Source organism: Gorilla gorilla, chromosome X, assembly GCF_029281585.2.
Source record: "Gorilla gorilla gorilla isolate KB3781 chromosome X, NHGRI_mGorGor1-v2.1_pri, whole genome shotgun sequence".
Taxonomy (NCBI): domain Eukaryota; kingdom Metazoa; phylum Chordata; class Mammalia; order Primates; family Hominidae; genus Gorilla; species Gorilla gorilla.
This window is the reverse complement of record NC_073247.2, coordinates 136060210-136084702: the sequence shown is the minus strand read 5'-3', so window position 1 is coordinate 136084702 and position 24493 is coordinate 136060210. Positions and strand designations below refer to the sequence as shown.

Below are 24493 nucleotides of genomic sequence, written 5' to 3'. Positions count from 1 at the left end.
TTACATAGTTCACTAATTTTCATAATTCCATTTGACTTGGACCAGGATCAAAATTGCTCACCCCAAGTGTTAGTATTTGATGCACCACTGCCCATGAGTGTCCCAAGTGTCAGGGGGAAAAGCTGACCACAGAGAAACAGCTAACAAGGAAGTGATTGTCAAGGCAGGAATACTGGCCTGAGGCGGCACAGGTGGGCTCCTAATTGTAATAACCCTGCAGCAGCTGAGATCTGAGGGAGGGGCCTAGCAACTCGCACAGCAGACAAGCCTTTCTCCACAAGGCTGCAAAAGTAGCCAGGATGCCCTTGCTTGTTTCCCTGGCAAAGGCTTCTGCTCTACTAAACTGAAAAGGTCCCAGACTAAGGCCAAAGCATCAGTCGTGTCACTGCTGCTGGTCCATTCTGAGTTGACAGTTCCTCAGGCCCCTTGCCCTTTGTGGGAAGCCCTCCCACTTGAAGGAGACTCTCCGTTTACATGATCTCTTGATCCTTCGTCTTCTGCATTCTCTGTTTTCAGACTTTATTAACACATCCTCTCCTCCCATCAAGAAAACAAAAAACTAACAAACAAACAAAAACACCACCCACTGACAGGTTGGAGAAGCCTTCATAATATCTCTGGGTATCTTCTAGACTGTTTTACAAATGCCCAGTTTTATCATGGATGGCTAATGACAGATTCCCCCTTCTCCCTTATAAGATCAGAAGGGGTAGGGGGCAAGATAAACAAGCCATGTCTCTGGGTGAGATATTTGCCTGGGGATAGGATGTGATTCCCATGCAGAAATGCTTATGTAATAATCAGTCATTCCAAACACATGTGACGTTTCCAATGCCTTCTAGAATCCCAGAGTAGAAAAGGAACTAAGGCATTGTATGGTTCAGCCCCATGCCTCCAGGCAGGTGAATGATTTCAATTAAACAAGAACATAGAAATGTTGACTGTTCCTTCAGATCTTTAGAAATAGAGAGTTGACACCCTTGCTCAGTCACCTCTCCTTGTGCTTTATGCCCTTGATAAGGATCAAGAGTGAGTAAAACAGAATTATCGTCGGTATTTCTGGGAAGAACTGAAAAAAGACGGAGTGAACAGAAGTAACAGAAGCTGGTAGGGAAGTTTCGCTGAACTCCATAGCACATCTATGTAACCTGAGTGTGCCCTCTCAGAAGCACTATCGATGGTTCTGTCTGTTCTATAACCACATTGGCTCTCATATCCACCCCCATCCTTTTTTTCACTGGCAGCATCCTATTTATACTCATTCAACAAGTACATGGAGTGAGATCTACTCTGTTCCAGACACGGAGAATATAAAAATGAATGAGACACTGTGTCCTCCCTCTAAAGATGTGAGAGTTGTACAGTCTAGTGGGGAAGACAAATCCGAATGATAGGCAATCACAATATATTTAACGAAGGCAACAGACCACCATCTTCTCTTATATGAACTGGGTCTGCAGCCTCCTAACAGTTCTCCCTGCTCCTTGCCTCCCCTTCCAAGACTCATTGCCACCAAAACACTGTTTGGATCATCCTTTTATCCCCTTGAAAAACTGTCAATGCTTCTTTATTGTATAAGCCTTATCTCTCACTACCCTCCTAGAGGAACCCTGTGCTCCAGCAATGCTGGTCCCCCAGTAGACATCTCATCAGTCAGCGTGCCTTTCTTCATACCTCCATTTGGAATGCCTTCCTCCCCTTCCCAATATCTACCTACCTTCTAGGATTCAAACACCACCTGCTTCTGCTCTTCCTCCTCCTGTTCTGCTCAGCCCAGCTGGAAATGACCTTCGCCTCTTCTGAGATTCTAGTTTCTTCTTTACAGAAATTCATGGCAATATTCTGGCATTAGAGTTATTTGTGTGCATATCTTATCTGCCCCACTAGACTGTGAATTTCATTCAGCACTGTATCCCTGGTCCCTAGCACAAGACTCTGATATTTATTGAATGAAGGACAAATGAAGATAGAAGGACATTATGGACTTGGAACTGAATCATAGGAAGCCAAAGGAATTTATTAGTGAGGAAAGGGGAATCCCATATTTCCTAAAGAATTCTTATTAGATTGGTCAGCTTTCTGACATGAAAGTGTAAAGAGGGTCTGACTCTTTCATATTTCCTTTAAAAGAGTAAGTAATGAATTTCTCTTCTATTATCTGCAATTTTTTTTAAAAGCAAAGGTGTGGGAGCCTCTAGTTTTATCTTGAACAGTTTAACTCTGGCTTAAATTGTCCTCGGAGGAAAGGGCAAGCTATCCCTTATGAGAAAATACCAGGCCAAATATATTTTTAATCATGTGTAAATATCATCTCTCCAACTAAACTATATGCTTCTCAAGGACAAGAATGGATTCTGAATTTTCTTTACAAATGTTTCCTATGCTCTACTAAACTATATGCTTCTCAAGGACAAGAATGGATTCTGAATTTTCTTTACAAATGTTTCCTATGCTCTACTGGAGTGCACATGTGTGCACATGCACACACACACTCACTCAAGTGCACATGCACACAGCCTATGACAGTGCTGAGGAAAAGGGTGAGTGTGCTCAATACTTAACTGTCTGGTACCCTCTGAGACCATCACAGTGGAACTCTGTAAAATCAGGACAGCAAGGGACAATTTGATATCAAATCTCCTCTTACCAAATCCACTTCTGATGGCTATGAAGGCAACTGTCATTTCCTGATGGCACAATTCAACAGCTATAATTTGCAGCCTGGTTAGGTGAGTGCTGTGCCCTGCATGCAAAGAGGGTGGGTTTGCTCCCATGCTGTGGCCTGAGGGGATTAGTTGGAGCATATCGGCTTGTATCTCTGCACCAAAGGATGGAGGCACCAAAGGGAAACACACAGCAGAAGAGATTTTGATTAAACTTGTTTCTTCGACACTCAGTCTGGAAAGATGCATTCCCCTGTGATGAGAGAAAAAACTCAAGTAAGCTATAAGAAATCAAAGTCTCCCTCTGTTTCTTATCCACGTTGAGCAATCTTTCCAAAGTTGTAGGAATTACCCGCTGATGTGTACATTTGCCTATTGTTCTTCCTTTGGAAATGACCCAACAGAAGAGAGGTGGGGTCTGTATGTTTTGATCCAGGGCCATATTGAGCATCAGAGACACCACCCTGCAGATACCATTAAATGTGATTGCTTTAACTGTGAACTAGCAGAATTGGGGTATGTGAGTGTGTTGGAGTTGGGGTGCTTTGTTTATCATGGAGTTACAGTCAAATGTACACTTTCATTGGCCTCTCTGGCCACAGAAAGGAAATGAGGCAATATAACTTTCCAGCTATCCAACAACTGGACAGACCCATGGGAAATATCTTATTCCCAACACCATTGCCTCCTTCACCAGAAAACACACACACACGTGCGCGCACACACACACACACATACACACACACAAACACACACATATACACCAAGCAGTCTCCCAGCTAAATCTGTCTGGGTAATTACAGTCTTATCTAGGAATCTTTAGCTTGCCTCTCTGAATATACTACTGTCAATATGGGGAGGAGGGATGGGTACAAAATATGTAGGAATATGCCTGTGCTCTTGGAAATAAGCTTTAAAATGTTTATCAGACAAAGACCACCAATAACTTAGCTGAAAAGGTGTTTGGGTGGGTGGACTAGGAAACCAGATTTAGCCACAGGTCACTGCAAAGGTTCATTGGGAATTCTGACCCTTGTACCCCTATGCACGGACGGCCCAATTGGTATCTGATCTTGTCATCTTGCTCTGATGAGTGGATATAACCACTGCTCATATCTTTATATGAGATCTTCCCTTAAAACAAGGGGCTGTGTAACTGAAGGAAACTGCCCCCAAGCTGGAAAGTCCATGTGGAACCTGCATCCACAGCATCTAAGATAAGCTTTCCTGGAGGAATGATAGAGTGAGCTTGTCAAGGGTTGAGGAATCCCTTTAGAAATCAGGAAAGGCCAGTGATGATGAACATTTTTTCATGTGTCTTTTGGCTGCATAAATGTCTTCTTTTGAGAAGTGTCTGTTCATATCCTTTGCCCACTTGTTGATGGGGTTGTTTGTTTTTTTCTTGTAAATTTGTTGGGGTTCATTGTAGATTCTGGATATTAGCCCTTTGTCAAATGAGTAGATTGCAAAAATTTTCTCCCATTCTGTAGGTTGCCTGTTCACTCTGATGGTAGTTTCTTTTGCTGTGCAGAAGCTCTTGAGTTTAATTAGATCCCATTTGTCAATTTTGGCTTTCGTTGCCATTGCTTTTGGTGTTTTAGACATGAAGTCCTTGCCCATGCCTATGTCCTGAATGGTAATGCCTAGGTTTTCTTCTAGGGTTTTTTATGGTTTTAGGTCTAACATTTAAGTCTTTAATCCATCTTGAATTAGTTTTTGTATAAGATGTAAGGAAAGGATCCAATTTCAGCTTTCTAAATATGGCTGGCCAGTTTTCCCATCACCATTTATTAAATAGGGAATCCTTTCCCCATTTCTTGTTTTTGTCAGGTTTGTCAAAGATCAGATAGTTGTAGATATGCAGCATTATTTCTGAGGGCTCTGTTCTGTTCCATTGGTCAATATCTCTGTTTTGGTACCAGTACCATGCTGTTTTGATTACTGTAGCCTCGTAGTATAGTTTGAAATCAGGTAGCATGATGCCTCCAGCTTTGTTCTTTTGGCTTAGGATTGACTTGGTGATGCGGGCTCTTTTTTGGTTCCATATGAACTTTAAAGTAGTTTTTTACAATTCTGTGAAGAAACTCATTGGTAGCTTGATGGGGATGGCATTGAATCTATAAATTACCTTGGGCAGTATGGCCATTTTCACGATATTGATTCTTCCTACCCATGAGCATGGAATGTTCTTCCATTTGTTTGTATCCTCTTTTATTTCATTGAGCAGTGGTTTGTAGTTCTCCTTGAAGAGGTCCTTCACGTCCCTTGTAACTTGGATTCCTAGGTATTTTATTCTCTTTGAAGCAATTGTGAATGGGAGTTCACTCATGATTTGGATCTCTGTTTGTCTGTTATTGGTGTATAAGAATGCTTGTGATTTTTGCACATTGATTTTGTATCCTGAGACTTTGCTGAAGTTGCTTATCAGCTTAAGGAGATTTTGGGCTGAGACGATGGGGTTTTCTAGATATACAATCATCTGCAAACAGAGACAATTTGACTTCCTCTTTTTCTAATTGAATACCCTTTATTTCCTTCTCCTGCCTGATTCCCCTGGCCAGAACTTCCAACACTATGTTGAATAGGAGTGGTGAGAGAGGGCATCCCTGTCTTGTGCCAGTTTTCAAAGGGAATGCTTCCAAGTTTTTGCCCATTCAGTATGATATTGGCTGTGGGTTTGTCATAGATAGCTCTTATTATTTTGAGATACGTCCCATCAATACCTAATTTATTGAGAGTTTTTAGCATGAAGGGTTGTTGAATTTGGAGAAATAGGAACACTTTTACACTGTTGGTGGGACTGTAAACTAGTTCAACCATTGTGGAAGTCAGTGTGGCAATTCCTCAGGGATCTAGAACTAGAAATACCATTTGACCCAGCCATCCCATTACTGGGTATATACCCAAAGGAATATAAATCATGCTGCTATAAAGACACATGCACACGTTATGTTTATTGCGGCACTATTCACAATAGCAAAGACTTGGAACCAACCCAAATGTCCAACAATGATAGACTGGATTAAGAAAATATGGCACATATACACCATGGAATACTATGTAGCCATAAAAAACGATGAGTTCATGTCCTTTGTAGGGACATGGATGAAGCTGTAAACCACCATTCTCAGCAAACTATCACAAGGACAGAAAACCAAACACCGCATGTTCTCACTCATAGGTGGGAATTGAACAACGAGAACACATGGACACAGGAAGGGGAACATCACACTCTGGGGCCTGTTGTGGGGTGGGGGGAGGGGGGAGGGATAGCATTAGGAGATATACCTAATGTTAAATGATGAGTTAACGGGTGCAGCACACCAACATGGCACATGTATACATATGTAACAAACCTGCACGTTGTGCACATGTACCCTAAAATTTAAAGTATAATAATAATAATAAAAAAGTTTTACTATTGTAAAAAAAAAAAAGAAAGAAAGAAAGAAAGAAATCAGGAAAGGGAAACCAATGAGGCAAAGTTGCTGGTTCCTCATGTGGAACAGAGAGGAAGTGCCTGCATAATCCAGGTTGTTGGGGCCACAGTTCCCCTGATAAGAAAGGCATGCAGCAGCTTCCTTCGGTCTACTGCCTGCAAACTCCTGCCTCCTCTACCTTGGGAGAATAATGGCTGGACAGTGGGCTGGGCGTGGTGGCTCACGCCTGTAATACCAACACTTTGGGAGGCTGAGGCAGGGGGATCACATGAGGCCAGGAGTTGGATACCAGTCTGGCCAACATGGCGAAAACACATCTCTACTAAAAATACAAAAATTAGCCAGATGTAGTGGTACTCGTTTGTAATCCCAGCTACTCAGGGAGGCTAGGGCACGAGAATTGCTTGAACCCGGGAGGTGGAGGTTGCAGTGAGCCGAGATCACACCACTGCACTCCAGCCTGGGTGACAGAGCAAGACTGTCTCAAAAAAATTAATTAATTTTTTTTAAAAAAGGCTGGATATTATTGTTTTCCTCCCCTGGAAGGAAGACCAAACAGACAAGGTTGGGGCTAAAGTGGGTATTCGAGCCTTCCTATGCTCCGTTCTTGCCAGGGGCCTGCTTCTTGTAGCTATAGAGCCCCACAGCAGGCAGAACATGGGCAGTCTTTGCAGAGGGAAGGATTTTGCCATTAACCCCAGGAAGAACCAGCACTCTTCAGTCTTTGTTTGATAATGAGTCCTTAGCTGCATAGTAGCACTGTGCCAACCATTTCGACTGAAATCCATTTAAACAAAGGAGACACCCAATTTAACATCTAAGGCTAGGCATATCTGTGATGTCAATAACCTATTTGATTCATTCTATTCACATATGTGACTGTTTTAACTGATAGTATATATGTGTGTGTGCACACACGCACATGTATATGCAGAACTGAACTTTAGGTGGCATTATGTATAGGCTCAAGTTCAAGTCTGTCCTATAAAGTACAGTCCAACTGCTTTTCCCAAGCCTTCCAAAGGCTGGTATAGTTATTAAAATTTGAGCAACTACCCAGGCTGAGTTTTTTAGAATATAATGGATTGATACTGAATTACTATGCCACTTTGTGTAATCGTTGGGGGAGGGAGTAGTACAGCCAGTCTCTACCATTGTGTCCAGGCTGAATCCTGCTCATTTTGGGTAAAAAGAATATAATTGTTTAACATTTTAAAAGGCAAATAAAAGTGCTTAAATATTTTGTAATTTGCAACTTGAAAAGAAAACAGTAATGGGTTTCCAAGTACATGTCTTTACTTTTAATGAAGTGTTTATTTTTCATGGTTCTATTGGCAATAAAAGAACAGCTCCACATCAAAAGCCTTCAGGGAAGCAGTTTTCATTTGGAGGACAGTGAGATTGCCAATAATTCTGATTTTTTTTTTTTTTGGAAAAAGTAAACTCCCTAGACTATATTTCTAGATATAGGTTATAGCCTATTATCCCAGGTAATTATTTTTTGTCTCTTACTCATATAGAGAAATTACAAAACCTTATGTACTATACCCTAAAAAGATTTTTAAAATTTAAGTGACATCAAGATCAGAGGGCTCCAGAATGTTTTAATGAACATGTTTCCATTATCCTCTGTGCCTGTTCATTTTGTTGGAAGAATGATTCATTCATTTCAAATTTGGCAACTTAAACAGCAGCAAATTATAATTTTCCCATCATAACCCAAAGTCAGTATATTGGCTTCTCAGCCTTTGAGGGCCCTTTTGTACCTTCTTTTGCTTTGACAACAGCACCCTCTGCTGGGTTTTGTAATCCATCACATCTAATGGGATCGACCCAAATTGCAAACGGAGGCCTCCCTGCAACGTTGCACACAGCAGGACATGATTCATAAATCAGTGTTCCACCCTGGTGATTCATTACCAGATATACTTTTACTGTAAAACAGCACAGCTCAAGGAAGTTATCAAGAATTCAGAAGCTGCGAAAAATACCTTCGTTTGATTAATCATCTCTCTGACCTTTTTCTTCTTCTTGAACAAGGTTAATAATACTTGTTATCACTCAAAGTTAAACTGTATTAGCTGCCAAGTGATTTTTATTTTGCAAAGGCCTGTTATCACTGCCGAGACGCTTCAAAGCTGGGATTGGTTACATTCCTCAGGTATGACCCCGAGGGACACCTGACCAATGCAACGTTTCCCACTGGAGAGGTCAGCAGCTTCCACAGTGACCTGGAGAAGCTGACAAAAGTGGAGCTAGATACTTCCAACCGTGAAAATGCCCTCATGTCAACCAACTTGACGGCAACTAGTACCATATATATTTTAAAACAAGGTAAGATTGTTTCCAACGATATCTGACTGTAACAGCCCCTATCTCAACATCCACCTTGAAACCTGCGTACACCATTCATAAGCAGAATTCACCTCTAGCTGAGAAGATGTACTCTTCCTGTTTTCCAGCTATGGAAGTTGAAACACAGACAAAATTCACACCTTTTACAAGTTCTCATATCAACTTCGGGCCTATCTCTGCGGGAGTCATGAGGTTCAATCCCTGCCAAGTCTGCTCTGCTATCAACTTATTTCCCAATACCCAGCTGTTTGCAAAGGTCTTTCAGGGTCTGGCTAGGTTATATTAAATAAATGGAGCCTGGGCTCCAGCTGAGCTTAGCATTCTAGATCAATGCCAACATGGGTGAAGAAAAAGGAAAATCTTAGGATACAGACCAAGCAAGAATATAAGTGAAATGAGAGAATTAAAAACTCATTATATTTGAAGACAGAAAAGGAAGAACAGAAGAAGAAAGGAAGGAAGGGAGATAGGATTTGGAATGTCTTAGAAGCTAGAGGACAAGTGCACAAAGAGAAATTGCTTTCTCTCTGCCCTGTCATTAAGACCTCATTCTGTTGTTAGGTGGTGACACCAGACACTCTAAGAGTACACTAACTTTTGTTAGTGGTATTTTGTGGAGTACGGCAACTGTGATGGTGGGCCCAGGTGGTAAGGTGCTAAGTTGAACTTCATACTCTTCTCATTCTAGCTCCCAGCATATCAAACTGAGGAGGCTGATCCAACAAGTCAGTGAGGGAGGGAATTCTTTAAAAATGAAAAAAGAAAAAAACAAAAACAGCCTGCAGTGTTAGACAAGAGCCTTTTATCGAAGAAACAGATACTCCAGCTGTGAAAATAACAAGACCCAAATGGATAGGGAACACGTTTGCCTGTCAGAGCGGTAGTCTAGCCCAGAAGGCAGATAGGACCACAGCACCCCACCTGCTTATCCCCCAAACGTGCCTCCTAAAACTAAACCTGTCTCTTTTCTGCTTCCTGCTCTTCCCTTCCTTCCCCCTCTTCCTCCTTTGCTCTTCTGTCTACAGAAAATACTCAAAGTACCTATCGGGTGAATCCAGATGGTTCCCTGCGTGTCACTTTTGCCAGCGGGATGGAGATCGGCCTCAGCTCAGAGCCCCACATCCTGGCAGGGGCAGTCAACCCTACCCTGGGCAAATGCAACATCTCATTGCCCGGAGAGCACAATGCAAACCTCATCGAGTGGCGGCAGAGGAAGGAGCAAAACAAAGGCAATGTTTCGGCTTTTGAAAGGAGGCTGAGGGTAAGGCTTGACTTTACACAAGATATAGAACTTTTATAGGTGTTTTGTTTGTTTGTTTGTTTGTTTGTTTAACTGCAGAGCCTCCCTAAACTGAAGTCCCATTTCTCCAAAGCTTTTCTAGGTGACTGACTGGGTTATATGATATACTAATTCAAAAGAGGATGCTAATGGCCGATAATGGTTCAGTATCCTTAAATGAGCATTCTAATAGGAGCTTTCTTTGTCATTAGCCAGCTAAAGTGCTCTAATAGTAGCAATTTCACCAAGAAAGTCTGGCTGGAGAAATGTGTTTAGTCAAAGGAGGCCCTCCAGCACCCCTCCCAGCATGCCCTGGAGATGTCTATCAGGTTCACTGAGTTGACCCAGGTCCCTGCTTTCCAGGTAGCTCTTTGGAAAGACCTCGCAGGTACACACAAAAGGATGTGAGACAAAAGGCAACATTTGGGCAAAGACAAGTTAAGAGGAAAAATCAGTGAATTATAGCATTGCCATGAATACATATCCAGGGCCAGAGGGATAAAGGACTGGTACTGAGATTGGGCTGAGGTACTCAGAGCTGCCTGGAGGAAGTTATAGATTAGGGAGTTTTAAAGTCCTTACCAAGCACAGTTCACCAGAGTTAACCAGGAGACCTCGGTCAGCTTTTCTGCAGCACACAAAGCCTACAATCGCCATAGCACTCTGTCTACCTGTCTCCTCTTGAACGTTAACCAGTGTTAGGATGATGTGGCCAGCTTTCTACATGTAGTAACATTCAATATCAGCCCTAGAGCAACTGCCAGCCTGCGGGAAATAATCACTCACTATTGAGGCCAGATCTGCTTTGAGCACCTGTGTCACGCCTGATATACCGGGAAGGTTTATGTTATATATAAAGTTTCGGTGCCGCAAAAGGAATAGCACTCGAATATAAAATTTTCTTTTTAATTATCAGCAAGGCAAGTTACTTCTATAGAAGGGTGCGCCCTTACAGATGGAGCAATGGTGAGTGCACACTTGGACAAGGGAGGGGAAGGGATTCTTATCCCTGACGCACGTGTTGCTGTGTCGTTCCCCTATTGGCTAGGGTTAGACCGCACAGACTAAACTAATTCCGATTGGCTAATTTAAAGAGAATGACGGGGTGAGTGTTTTGGCGGGAGTCAGGGCAGAGCAGGTAGCAGGTAATCTGAATGAGTTAGGGTAGAGCAGGTGATCCGAATGATATAGGGTGGAGCAGGTAATCGGAATGAGTCAGGGTGGAGTAGGTAATTGAAAAGGTTGCTTTACGAGGAAGTTAAGTTTAAAAGTAGAAGGCAAAGAATTGAACATACTGACATATTAATTATTTGAAAAGAAATGTAGAACTCATATCAAAAATTTGGTAACCTTAAGGTTGTGGAAGTGCAACCCCCAAACAACCACCCAATTCCAGAGAGAGGCAGTCAAACCAGTCATATGGCTTGATATGAGCAAAATAATCTACAGCAGTGCTCACTTTTCTTTTCTTTTTTTTTTTTTTTTTTTTTTGAGACAAGAGTCTTGCTCTGTTGCCCAGGCTGGAGTGCAGTGGCACGATCTCGGCTCACTGCAAGCTCTGCCTGCCGGGTTCACGCCATTCTCCTGCCTCAGCCTCCCAAGTAGCTGGGACTACAGGTGCCCGCCACCACACCCGGCTACTTTTTTGTATTTTTAGTAGAGACGGGATTTCACCGTGTTCGCCAGGATGGTCTTATCTCCTGACCTCGTGATCCGCCCACCTCGGCCTCCCAAAGTGCTGGGATTACAGGCATGAGCCACCGCGCCCGGCCAGTGCTCACTTTTCAATCAGTTCTATTGGTGACACACAGCCACAGACTTTAGTGGGTGGTTTTTTTTGTTGTTGTTTGGTTTTGTTTGGGTTTTTTTTTTTTAAAGCTACTGAAATTTGTATGTGCACAAGTCAATTTTTATGTTTCGATTCTATTGACAAGTTTCTGACAGAATATTTACCAGATATGCCACTGAATGGAGAAGTGAAACCAATCCAAATATCAAACCAATGTGTGGGTAGCAGTAAAGATTTCTATCCGAATTCTTTGAGAAATAGGACCTCCTGGGTAGAACCCTGGATGGGGAAGTTAGAGAACCTGGCCTTGATACCCTATTTTACAAATGCTTTAAGAAATGCCTTGATTTTTTTTTCACCTGTAAAATAGAAGTGTACTACTAGAGAAAGTAAGAATTATCTACATATGGCTTATCGACCTCATGGACTCATCACAGAAAAATTGTATTGAAGACATGATTTTTTAGTACCTCTCCCAGCATATAGCCTCAGAAAAACTTTCTGAACCAAATCATATACTATGTGACTTTGGGATTTTTCATTCTTTAGGATAACTCATCCTATATTATGTGACCTTGGAAGTTTCCATTTTCTAGAACAACCCATCCTGTTTTCTGTCCTCCATATGCACAGATAATGGAGAGAAACTATAAACTGTAATTTACACCCCATATCCCAAATTGTTCTTAATGCTGAGAAGCTAATTGTCATGAAACATTTGGGAGCTCATTAGTGTTAAGAAGTAAAGTGTTTAGTTAGTACTAATTATAATGTGACCCATTTCCGATCCTGTGGCAGAGTTGAGCAGATTTGCGGACTGGACTATAAGGGCAACAAATTCAAGGCCTTCTTCTCTATATCACTTCTAGGCTACTCCCTGAGGTCCTGTGACTGAAAAATGAGGCCCCTTATTGGCCAGGTGGTGTTACCATGGCATGCCCCTAGAAGTCTAATAACAATAACAATCATTTACATATGTTTAGTGCCTCAGAGTGAACAAAATGGTTTCATAGCCAGGATTTTATTTGATCACCACAGCTGTCAATTGTTACTTTCAATTTACAGATAAGGAGACCAAGGCCCAGATAGGTTAAGTGATTTGCCCAAAGTCAACCAGCTATTAAGGATCAGAGCCAGAGCTAAAATGCAGGTCCTCACCTAGCATGGCACTCTTTCTACTGCATCACACTGTGCTGCCTTGTTCCTTAAAATAATTAATCTATAAATCATTGCCCCACTCAGTGGAGCTACCTTGGCAGGGCCTGACTCCTCATTTCAATGCTGACAAAAAGAGACAAATAATCGACTCTAATGTACTGGCAAGTGTGGGAGGCACAGGACAACTGGCTGGCTTCCAGGCAGGAAAAGCATGAAGCAGGCAAAAAGAGGAAGGAGGCCGCTTAACTGGTTAATTTTTACCTGATCTCCCTATTCCTAGTGATTTTTTTATGCTGATGCCTCAATTTCCCCAGATTTGGCATTTCCAATTTAATGAAATGAGTATGCTCCCAAAAGGGACATGTGAATCCAATTTTGACAAAGCAAATTCTCTTCCCCCACTGACGTTATTATTTCCGAGATGGCGTCCCTTCATTTCTGGTAGCTTTTCAAGGGACAAGCTGATGCCAATTTTCTCTCTTCCTGGACCAAAATATGCAATGACCCATTTGTAAGCATACAAAGAATAAGCTTCTCTGATGCTCTCAAGTTCCTCAATACCTTGGACTGAATCATTTATTTCTTCTAGTGAAGCTGTCATTTCAGACTGAGGGCAGGTGGAGCTATCAGAGCTGTTGAGACAGAATTTCCAAGTCATACAACATAGAAACCCCTTCTGTACTGTGGGAAATGGGGCTCCCTTTTGAAAACCCACACAAAAGTGTGGTTGTAATTTGCAAGTGTGCAGGCCATAAAGCACTAATTGTTCAAGGACAAAATGACAGGTTCATTTAAAGGCCCATTTGGTAAGATGATAGACGTCAAATGTTCCCAAAAGCTGCCGATCACACCTCCCCCAGACCTTTTAGCTGGAAAGAAAAAAAAATCAGAAAAGGATAGACCTATCTTTGGAGAATAATCCGTGATTTTTTTTCATGCAACGTCAGGATCCTTTTTAAGGTGAGGGAGGCAAACTTCTGGGAAACATGATACCCTGCTCAGCCTGAGCAGGCAAGGGATTTGTTACCTCTGAGCCATCCTTCACCAGCTCCATTAAGTGAAATAGGTCACATTAACATCCTGAAATTTCATTTATTTAAAAAATCCATTTCCCTCCAACCTGAGTTGTGTTTGACTCATCTTCCTTCCTTGCAAGGCACTTTTGCATCTAGTCCATGTATCCGCTTATCTGCTGCATCAGTCTGTCCCCATAAATACATTTCCCTGGACAATAGAGAAATTAGAGTGCAGATAACAATAGAGGCAATTGTAAAAGAATTGGGCATTCACCAAAAGCATACTGGTTTAGGAACTACATCCAGTTTGTACCTTGCTATGTCCATGGATAACAATGCTGTCATATGAGATTTATCCCAGCTTTGGATCCCAGAGCTGTTTATAAGATTTTGTAGACTGAGTTGTAAGGTTATAGCAAAATCCCTGAACTGCAGCCTCCTTTATTAAAAGAAAAACAATGGAGGGGGCTTAGCACTTTATGACCAAAATTATAAAATCAGGTAGTATTATTATGTGTTTACAAATGAAATGAAGCAAGGACTTATCTAAAACTCTCCCAATTTACTTTTTTCCTCTACTCAAACATAACTGAGAATAGGGTAGGTTGGTTTTTAAATGAAACATGTGAGTGTTCAGATGTGAGCTGAGAAGGAGAAACAAGCTCGGTTGAACACAGGGTCTCAGGCTGACAAATGATGGGGAATTGGTGGGGGCAGCCAAGAGGGCTCTGGCCTCTCCCTCTATTCTGAGAAATTGCCTTGGTCCTCAGCTACAGGGTGCTCAGAGTTGGATTTTCATTCACTTGACACTATTTTAACTTCCTTCTCCTCAGGTTTGGTGGAAGCATTTATTTTGTGAAAATTTAGATAAGGAGCCTGACTGGAGATATATTAATCAGATTAATCTATTTAAAAATATATCTGCAGTTTTCAGTCAAGTAACAGTGCTTTTCCCCCTAAGGAGCCCCCTGGAGACAGGAGATTTCCTATATCAAGGCTACTGGGCAGTATTGATTTTTGGGGTCCAGGAATTCTTGGGGCTTCCCATAGAACCTGCTATATTTGGTTGTGTTTTTGTTTTTTTGTTTTTTGTCTCCCAGACTGGAAGGCAGTGGCACGATCTTGGCTCACTGCAGCCTCTAACTCCCGGGCTCAAGCAAATCTCCCACCTCAGTCTCCTGAGTAGCTGGGACTACAGGCGCATGCCACCATGCTGGGCTAATTTTTGTTTTTGTTTTTTTGTAAAGACAGGGTCTTGCCATGTTGCCCAGGCTGGTCTTGAACTCCTGGACTCAAGCCATCCGCCCACCTCAGCCTCCTAAAGTGCTGGGACTTCAGGCACGAGTCACCGTGCCTGGCCTATTTTTGTTAATCTTGGATCAACCTCACTAAGATAACTAGAAAGAAAGAATTATTTCATATACCATTTCACCTGTATATGAGCATTAATGATTTGGTATAAAAAAATTTTAAATATCTGTTGTATGGTTACACAGATGAATTGGTCAACAGCAAAGTACTTAAGCAAGGGCAAATTAGCATAGTGCAAAAAATGTCCAAGGTAAATAATATAGCCAAAGTTGGGTGAGAAAAATGAGTATGATTTTGAGGAAGAACTGGTATGCCCATAATTTTGCACTTTTCTCATCTATAAAAAGAGGGACATGGATGGTGCAATATATTATTAGTGGTAGTATTAACCATAACAGCAGCAATTAGCATTCCTTGAAGCCTTACCATGTATACTGCCACATATTAACTCATTTACTATTTATAACACCTTACCAGATGGGTTTATCATTATCATTCCCATTTTACAGATGAAGAAACTGAGGCACAGAGAGGTCACACAGCTAGTAAGCAGTGATCACAGGATTTGAATTCAGGCAGTCTGGCTCAAAAGCCCATTTCCTAAGATCCCCTCTGTTGATAAGGTTCTATATGCTGGCAAAGTAAAGGGAGTGTCTTGGGAGTAAAAAACATTATATTATTGAATCAAATTCTTCAAAAGAATTAGAAACAACTAGTTGTATGTGATTGTAAGTTACAGTGGGTAGTTGGGTAAGAGTGAACAGAAAGGTTCCTTCTAACTCAAGCAGTTTTGTGTCAAAGGTTATTATGATGTCATGTAAACTTTTCTAGAAATCTATCACTATGTAAACAAATGATTGAAAATCCTGCGTGGGGAACAAAACAGTTGGTGGGGATGTTAAATTGACATAAAGGGAAATGAGAAGTTTTGGGGGTGATGGAAATGCTATCACGATTGTGGTAGTGGTTACCTGATTCAACGACTGTCAAAACTCATTAAATTGTACACTTAAAATTGGTGACTCCTACTGCATGTAAACTATCCAAATAAAGTTGATTTTAAAATAATAAAGCACATATACACCAAAAAAATAAAAAAAAGAAAAAAAGAAAATCCTGCATAAATGTCATACAATGATTCTTGTTAAATATGAAATAATTTTTAAAGAATAAAATGTCTAGAGATATTATACATTTATTCCATCTATTTTAAAAGTAAGTTTAGTTATCTTTCAAAAAGAAAGAAAAAAATGGGAATTCCAGGTGAAATATTAGAGGCTGATGCTAATACTGAACATATGCCCTGTTCATTGGTAGGCATCTCTGTGAAATAAAAGTAGGCTTAAGTAAGCTTTTGATTGTCTACCAAGAGATACCAATAAAAAAATAAAATCTGTGGAATTAATGTAGTGATTGATTTCTAAAAATCAAATACTAATTACCTTAAAACTAGTGAGAGTAAAGTAGCATGTGGTACTTTTTAAGATCAACTGTGACATTTTTTTTTTTTTTAAGAGTTGCTCTGTCGCCCAGGCTGGAGTGCAGTGGCGCGATCTTGGCTCACTGCAAGCTCCGTCTCCTCTGTTCGAGCAGTTCTCCTTCCTCAGCCTTCCGAGTAGCTGGGATTACAGGCGCCTGCCACCACGCCCGGCTAATTTTTTGTATTTTTAATAGAGATGGGGTTTCACCGCATTAGCCAGGATGGTCTCTATCTCCTGACCTTGTGATCTGCCCGCCTCGGCCTCCCAAAGTGCTGGGATTACAGACGTGAGCCACCGCGCCCAGCCCCAACTGTGACTTTTCTATCCATTCTCACAACTTCATAAAAATTAAATGCAGGAGGCCGGGCACGGTGGCTCACACCTGTAATCCCAGGACTTTGGGAGGCTGAGGCGGGTGGATCACTGGGTCACTTCAAGACCAGCCTGGCCAACATGGTGAAACCCCATCTCTACTAAAAATACAAAAATTAACCGGGCGTGGTGGCGGGTGCCTATAATCCCAGCTACTCAGGAGGCTGAGGCAGGAGAATCCCTTGAACCCGGGAGGTGGAGGTTGTGGTGAGCCAAGATCATGCCATTGCACTCCAGCCTGGGCGACAGAGCGAGACTCTGTCTCAAAAACAAAAACAAAAACAAAAAAATTAAATGCAGGATCTTCCAAACTCTGACATGGCTATTTGGCCCATCTCACTTATTTACCTTCCAACTTCTTCAGCAAAAATTAAACAAGTAACACGGTTGTCTAGTGACAGTGTTCTTGAAAATTCAGCCTTCTCCTCCTTAAGGAGGGGAGAAAATCAACTGCAGTGATCATAGCTCAGAGTTCAGCACATTCACAGGCGTGGGTGTGCAAGTGTGTAGTTGGTTGAACCATAGCAAATTGCCCTTTGTGTAGGTCAAAAACAGCTAAATATCACCAATTGCCTTTAGATCAACCTAGTACAATGTTATTTTTCTAACTGAATGACTTTCAAATCAGAAGGGTTGAAAGGATTTTCTCTTGAACAATTAGAACACAAAGTCCTCAGAAAGAGCAGGAAAGGGCTTTGCTTTTCCCCATATACCCTCTTTTTACAGGCCTTTTCATTTCTGCCAGCAACACTATTCATGGCTCTCCAGAGCACACTCTTCCCTCTTTCCTCTCTGGTCCTAGTATGAACAACAATCAAGCCTGTCTCCTAGTATAGCTGAAAAAAAACATAAGGGAAACCAAAGGATGCATTACAGCGTAGATCCATCTTCCCTTATTAAAAACCTATTACCAAACAGTTTTCTTACCACACCACACAGCTTGTCAGTTGCCAAACTCAAAGGTTTTATTCAATGCACAGCTATCCAAAGATACCCTTTTTAACTTGGAGCTATTCCCAAATTTCAATCTTTTTTCCCCCCTTCTCTTTTCCAGGGAAAGGATTAGTGTAGATTGAATACTGAAACAAGAGTGGAAATAAAGATTGATGGTCCACACTTAGGTCAAGGGCTATCATCTTTCAGGAAAGCAGGCACTTGTATGAATGTGGAGCTTTCTCAGCCTTGCCCACAAACCCAGTAGTAGGTAGTGTTCAGCCTAGTTCTTATTCTTATCATAGAGGCTGGTGGCACGTGAGCACTCAAGAAGGAGGTTGGAGGCCTGGCGTGGTGGCTCATGCCTGTAATCCCAGCACTTTGGGAGGGTGAGGCGAGTGGATTGCCTGAGGTCAGGAGTTCGAGACCAGCCTGGCCAACATGGCGAAACCCTTTCTCTACTAAAAATACAAAAAAATTAGCTGGGCGTGGTGGCGGGCACCTGTAATCCCAGCTACTCGGGAGGCTGAGGCAGGAGAATCGCTTGAACCAGGAAGTGGAGGTTGCAGTGAGCCAAGATCGTGCCATTGCACTCCAGCCTGGGTGACAAGAGCAAAACTCCGGCTCGGAAAAAAAAAAAAAAAAAAAAGGAGGTTGGGAGAGCTCAGCTGGAAAAGCATTCTCTTTGCCAGGCTTCTCACACATGGTTTCCCCAGGAGACTCAGGGAGGAACCTGTGGCATCTTCAGTTCCTTCATCCTTTTTTAGCTCTTAGCCGAATTTTACATTAACTTCCAAACCTGACTTTGAAACTAGTGTTTCAGCAGCACTGGAATATCAGAGTGCATTATCCATAAACAGAGAAGCACAGCGGCAGACGTCTTGACAGGCAGAGAAAGAACATTAGGCAGAGTTGTCCTCTGCTTGCTTTGTGGTGGATTTTAAACAGTGATCCATGCTTATGTAGCTATAATGACTTTATTAAGAAATGTGTTCTTGAGTAGTAAACTTAATCTGTCAGACAAATAAAACCACAAATATAGTTGAACTGGAAATCACTTGTTACTTTGGCTCTTTAACTATCATTATAGCGTAAATTGCAACAGTTACAACCATCTCTGGGAGTACATGGATATTTTACAGCTATTGTAAATGAACAGTATTACAGTTGGAGATATGTGGCTGTGAAACCACAGGAAGGGTAGTTCAAGAACACCTGGTTTCCTATAGGCTTCAAGCCCGTTGTATCAAAAGACAGGAAATATGCGCTTTTCTTATCACCTTTTAGGTGCACATAACAACACATAAGCACATAACAACAGGTGGCTGTATATGTATGCAAGACAACACTGCATGCATTGGCCACAGATGGTATAAAGAGTCAAGAGTCCCAATTTGTGGTTGTACTCCCTGAATTAAATCTACCCCTGACACAAATGGCACTTGCCCCCAGATAATTTAAACATCTAACCACTAGTCTTCCAGATACAATTCATGGCATGGAACATTTGATAGGTCTTCTTTTTTTTTTTTTTCAGAAGTTCAAAATTAAGGGCAAATAACATTAGCCCCAGCTGACCAATGAAGAAACTGAAACCAAAAGAGGTTTAAAAAGGAAAGTGTCACACCCCAATAGAAAAACGGGCAAATATCATGAGCAGACAATTTATAGAAGATACACATGTGGCCAATAGATGTTAAAAAGTGTTCAGCCTCAGTAGTAATCAAATAAATGCAAATTTAAGCCACAGCAGCGTATCATTTTCCCACTCTCATATTGGGAAAAGTTAATTAACTGATAATACTCAATGCTAGTAAGGATGGACTGAGATAGCCTCTCCCACTACTAGCTAATGGGAGTATGAATTTATACAACCTCTGTGCACTATAAAGTAATCTCTCAGGTTGCATCAGGGGTCTTTTAACATGTCTCATTTGACCCAGTAATTTCACTCATAGAGTTCTGTATTATGGAAATATTTATTTATAAAAATGTTCAGCAAAACATGCAATATGAAAGAGAAAAACAAAAACTCTACTTTCTGATTTCTAATTGGGAGAATAGATAAATAAATGTTTATCATGTAGTAAGACATGCAACCATTAAAAAGTATATTTTAAGAACATTGAATAACACAAGGAATGCTAAAGATAAAACATTAGCTGAAAAAGTAGGACACAAAACTTTAAATACAATCCTAGTTGTATGTTTTAAATGTATGCACAGAGATTATGCCAAAAAAGTAAGATAAATGAAATGAAATACAGTGAAGTGTTAACAGTGATTTTCATTGGATGGTTGGATTACATGTAATTATATCCTTTGTACATTTCTATATTTCTAATTTTTCTGCCATGAAAAAGTTATCTCTTTTATATTTGGGGGTAGGAGGGAAAGGTTACTTTTTAAAGCAAAGAGCACAAGATTCTGAACAAAGGAAGACCGTAGTCTGGTATGAGAGCATTAGCTTTACAGCCATCCAGACCTCTAAGATCAAAACTCTTTCTGAACCAGGATGTTGATCTTGGATTCCTGAGACCTGAAAAGGTTTTATGTTTAGGTTTTTCAGAAAGGTTCAAAGCCCCCCTAAGAGTATATTAAAAATGTTAATATATATGCATTTTATATGCTCTTTTCTTGGGATACATTGCATAGCTTTCAGATAGTTAAACAGATCCTTGACCACAAAAGTTAAAATTAACATCAAGTTTAGTTGAGTAGCTAGTGAATCAGTTTAATCTGACTATGATTAATGTAGTCAAATCCTAATGTGAGTTTCACTCCTCCCCTTCATTAACAAGATATTTAACATTTCATTCAGGATCATGTTGACAACTCTTACAGATATAAATCTAGTACACTAAGCTACAATCACCTTGGAATCTGAAATGTGGTCCTATTCACAAGCCTAAATAAAATGAGAAAAGTAATCATTATGTTATACAAATAACAATTACTAGTGTTGTTTCACAGCTTACCAAGTACCTGTATATGGAATATCGTTTAATTCTTAGCACAAGTTTGTGGTGTAAAGTGGTAACATCACTCTTGTTTCACAGATAAGAAAACTAAGGCGCAGATGGAAGAAATGACTGGTGCACAGACAAGTAGGTAGTTTAAATGTCTCCTGACTGCAGTTCACTGCTACTTAGACTCCTCAAAGTCTCTCCTTTTTCATTCTTGTTTTTGTTCCTGCCAGATACACTAGGACTCTCTCCACCCAAATCAGAAGTCTGTCCCCTAAAAGCTGGGTGAAGGGTACACAGCAACTCTACCATTTTTGCAACTTCTTGTGAGTCAGACTATGTAAAAATAAAAAGTTTTAACACAACAAAACATAAAACCCACTGAAACTAAAACTTAACTAAACTGAGCTAAGCTAAAATAAAATAAATTTTAAAATTCCTTCCTGCACTTTCCACCTATGCCTTCTTCAAAGCTCCCCTCTTCCACAGGGCCTTCTTCAGTGCACTGGCCAGCAGGGACTGAACCTCTTAATGACTGAAATCAAGAACACCTTTTTTTTTCTGAAACACACACACACAAAAAAAAACAGTTGAGGATTGCATTTTCTAAGTGATTGTGTTGTAATCAGCTACCCATAGCAGAAGTTACTGGTAGATCTAGCAAACACTGACACTACCAGCTGAAACGTGGAAAAAATCAGGTCAGTTGTCCAACTGCTGATTTTTTAAACTTTTTTTTTTTTTTTTACTAAGTCATTTAGTTATTTGGTTATCTTGTGTGAACCCAGATGAATTTTATCAGTCAGGCACCGTTGAGTACTGTCTTTCATGGAATCCAGTTCAAGATCCCTTGAATCAGGATCACTCTGGGACTACTACAAGGTTTTGAGGTGCCCAGAGAAAATGCTACCATACGGTAGAAAAAGTCTGGAACCAGAACCATGTGAAAGTACTGTTTCTAAACTTGGAATCCAAACTTAACTCTGTGCTTTAACCACAGTTAGTGGTGCTGCCCTTGTGAATGCTGGGGGACCTACCAACACTTAGTTCATTTACCTACAGGCCTCCGTGAAAGTATTGCTAAGTGAGATTCCATAACTAGAGGGCAAGGCAACCTGAGTTCCCCTATAATAGGTGTGAAATCATATAAAACTCCAAGCCCCGGTGAACGAGGAAACCAAAGAAGGGAATCTGTATAAGTTAGAGGGGGCTCACTGTATTCCTTTTGTCTGATTTCTAATCACACAAATAATTCACCATTTTATGTTATGGCCACTTCACTGGTGAAAAGGGTGAAGGAATACCCACTCCTTAGTAGGCAACTGACTTACATAAAATAAGATCACATAATTACTGAAAACTGTGGCACTGCACTTAAGGCTCGAGCTGGGGAAAAAGCAATCAACAACCACCTATTGAGAGTCTAGAGTATTTCAAGTACTTAAGATATAGCCCTGCTCTCTGGGAGTGTACAATGTGGTAGAGGAATAAAGACAGGTGGCATCTGTGGAATGTGAAGCCGTGAGGCTTCAGAGGCAAGACAGACTCTATCGTTGGATAATCAGGAAAGGATTCATGATTGTCAGTGCTCTAATGAGGGCAACAAGGCTGTGCTTAAAATGTATTTCATATCTCTTTCTCATAGGCCCACAACAGAAACCTACTCTCCATAGATTTTGATCATATAACCCGCACAGGAAAGATCTATGATGATCATCGAAAATTCACCCTTCGAATTCTTTATGACCAGACTGGGCGACCCATTCTGTGGTCTCCTGTAAGCAGATATAATGAAGTGAACATCACATATTCACCTTCCGGATTAGTGACGTTTATTCAAAGAGGAACGTGGAATGAAAAAATGGAATATGACCAGAGTGGAAAAATTATTTCAAGAACTTGGGCTGATGGGAAAATTTGGAGCTATACCTACTTAGAAAAAGTAAGTACATAGGGGAAAAAGACAAGTTTCAAGTTTCTGAATGAGACTATCGAAAATGGCCCTAATTGTCCATCTTGGTGAGGACCTGCAGGAGAAAAGTCTGTGTTCCAGCTGTTCTGTTCTGTAGAAGTAACAAAAAGATGTTGAACTTATAAGGATAAACTGTTTTTCAGCTGAAAATTTTCCCCAGTCCCAGACTCTGCCAAGTACTCTTTCAGACTAAAGTCAGAATAATGGCTTAGCTTTCTCCTCATTTGAACATCTTTGTTCATGCTTTTGAAAAGGTTATCTTTATTATTATGAAAGCTCATACTGAGGGAAAAATAGCTAGAAAATTATAAAATTGTGTTAATGTACTCAGCTCTGGTAAAGGGCTTTTTATCCGGAGGATAAGCAATTCTAATTTTGTTAGGATAGTCAGTGAAATTTTAGTTGTATACATTTGAAGACTAATTTCCAAAAGTAATCAGCCTGCGGGAATGGTGGTAGTGGGGCCTCATTGGTAATACTCTTTTCTGTACACTGAGTCTCCAGTAGCATCCATAATGGGAGCTTGTGGCCTGTGTCTGGGAATAATAGACAAATATTTTAATCCCACTACAGGAACCATTTGTCAAACATCAGCCCCTACAGAGCAAAATGGTTTCTGGCCAGATTGGTACCAGAGGACAATAAGAGTAATTGATCTCTATCTCAATGTCTTATCTCCTAAGATAGTGCCTCTTGTTTCCCAAATCTATTCTTTCAACACATTTAGGAATTCATCAGTCCTAAATTAATTTCTACAAAAATTGAAAAATGGCTTCCCTTGAGAATTCAAGGGTAATCAGTACAAGGTAGCTTCTAGATGTTCTTAGAAAAGTCATAGGAGCTCATAGCTCACATGACAGATTTCCCTATTGGTACCAAATAATGCCCAACTTTTCTGATACACCCTCCCCAAAGTTAAATAAAAATAGTGTGCCAGTGGTTATATGTCATTATAAAACCATATTACTAGTTCCCAGAGTTTGTTGCTGGAGAATTTACCAAGTTGGAAATGCCTGGAGATGAAGCAGAGTTCACTTGGGAGCCAGGGCAAAAGGAAGGAGTCCTTTGGTGAATCCACCTCATGTCCTTTTTTGCTAAAAATACTTATCAAATCTATAATCTATCCTCTACACTGGCAAAATCTGAATCTTATGGAGCAGGTCTTTCCTCTTTTGAATTTTGGTAACAAGAATGATTGGCAAAACCGTGTGACTAGTGCCTACAGAATGCCAAGCCTGTTACAACATTAACTGAATCCAAAAATTTGCTGGTATGTGTGCATAGGCAAAGTATTTCTTAAGGTGTATATTGATGACCTTCATATGAAAAAAACAGTGCTACTGATCACTAACAGAATATTAGCTGAGTTAGTTTTTCAGAAAGGAAGACAGGTTTGCACCAATCTTTCCACAGACCCATTCTGTGGTCTCCTGTAAGCAGATATAATGTGACTAGTTAAGTAGCCAGCACTCTTTAGAAGCATACGTAGGTTTGCACTCATAATTCCAACCTCATTGGCACCAGAGTCCGACCAACCGAGCTAATTGCCTATAGACAGTCACATCTAGGTCTCATAAGACTTTCCCCTCTAGATGACGAGTTAGTGGGTGCAGCGCACCAGCATGGCACATGTATACATATGTAACTAACCTGCACATTGCGCACATGTACCCTAAAACTTAAAGTATAATAATAAAAAAAAAGACTTTCCCTTTAGACTATCTGCACAATAACATAAGAGCCTATTGAAAACTTCAA

General features: G+C 40.8%; 1 protein-coding gene across 5 annotated transcripts in view; it reads left to right on the top strand.

Moving 5' to 3' along the window:
- The window catches only part of TENM1 (teneurin transmembrane protein 1), an 831890-nt gene that overhangs the window by 793017 nt on the left and 14380 nt on the right, over positions 1 to 24493 (top strand). For all 5 annotated transcript variants that reach the window (XM_055376889.1, XM_055376891.1, XM_055376888.1 and 2 more), the window contains 3 exons: positions 8265 to 8437; positions 9484 to 9719; positions 22409 to 22705. In XM_055376889.1, the coding sequence (XP_055232864.1) occupies positions 8265 to 8437; positions 9484 to 9719; positions 22409 to 22705 (706 nt within the window). The remainder of the gene's footprint in view (positions 1 to 8264; positions 8438 to 9483; positions 9720 to 22408; positions 22706 to 24493) is intronic.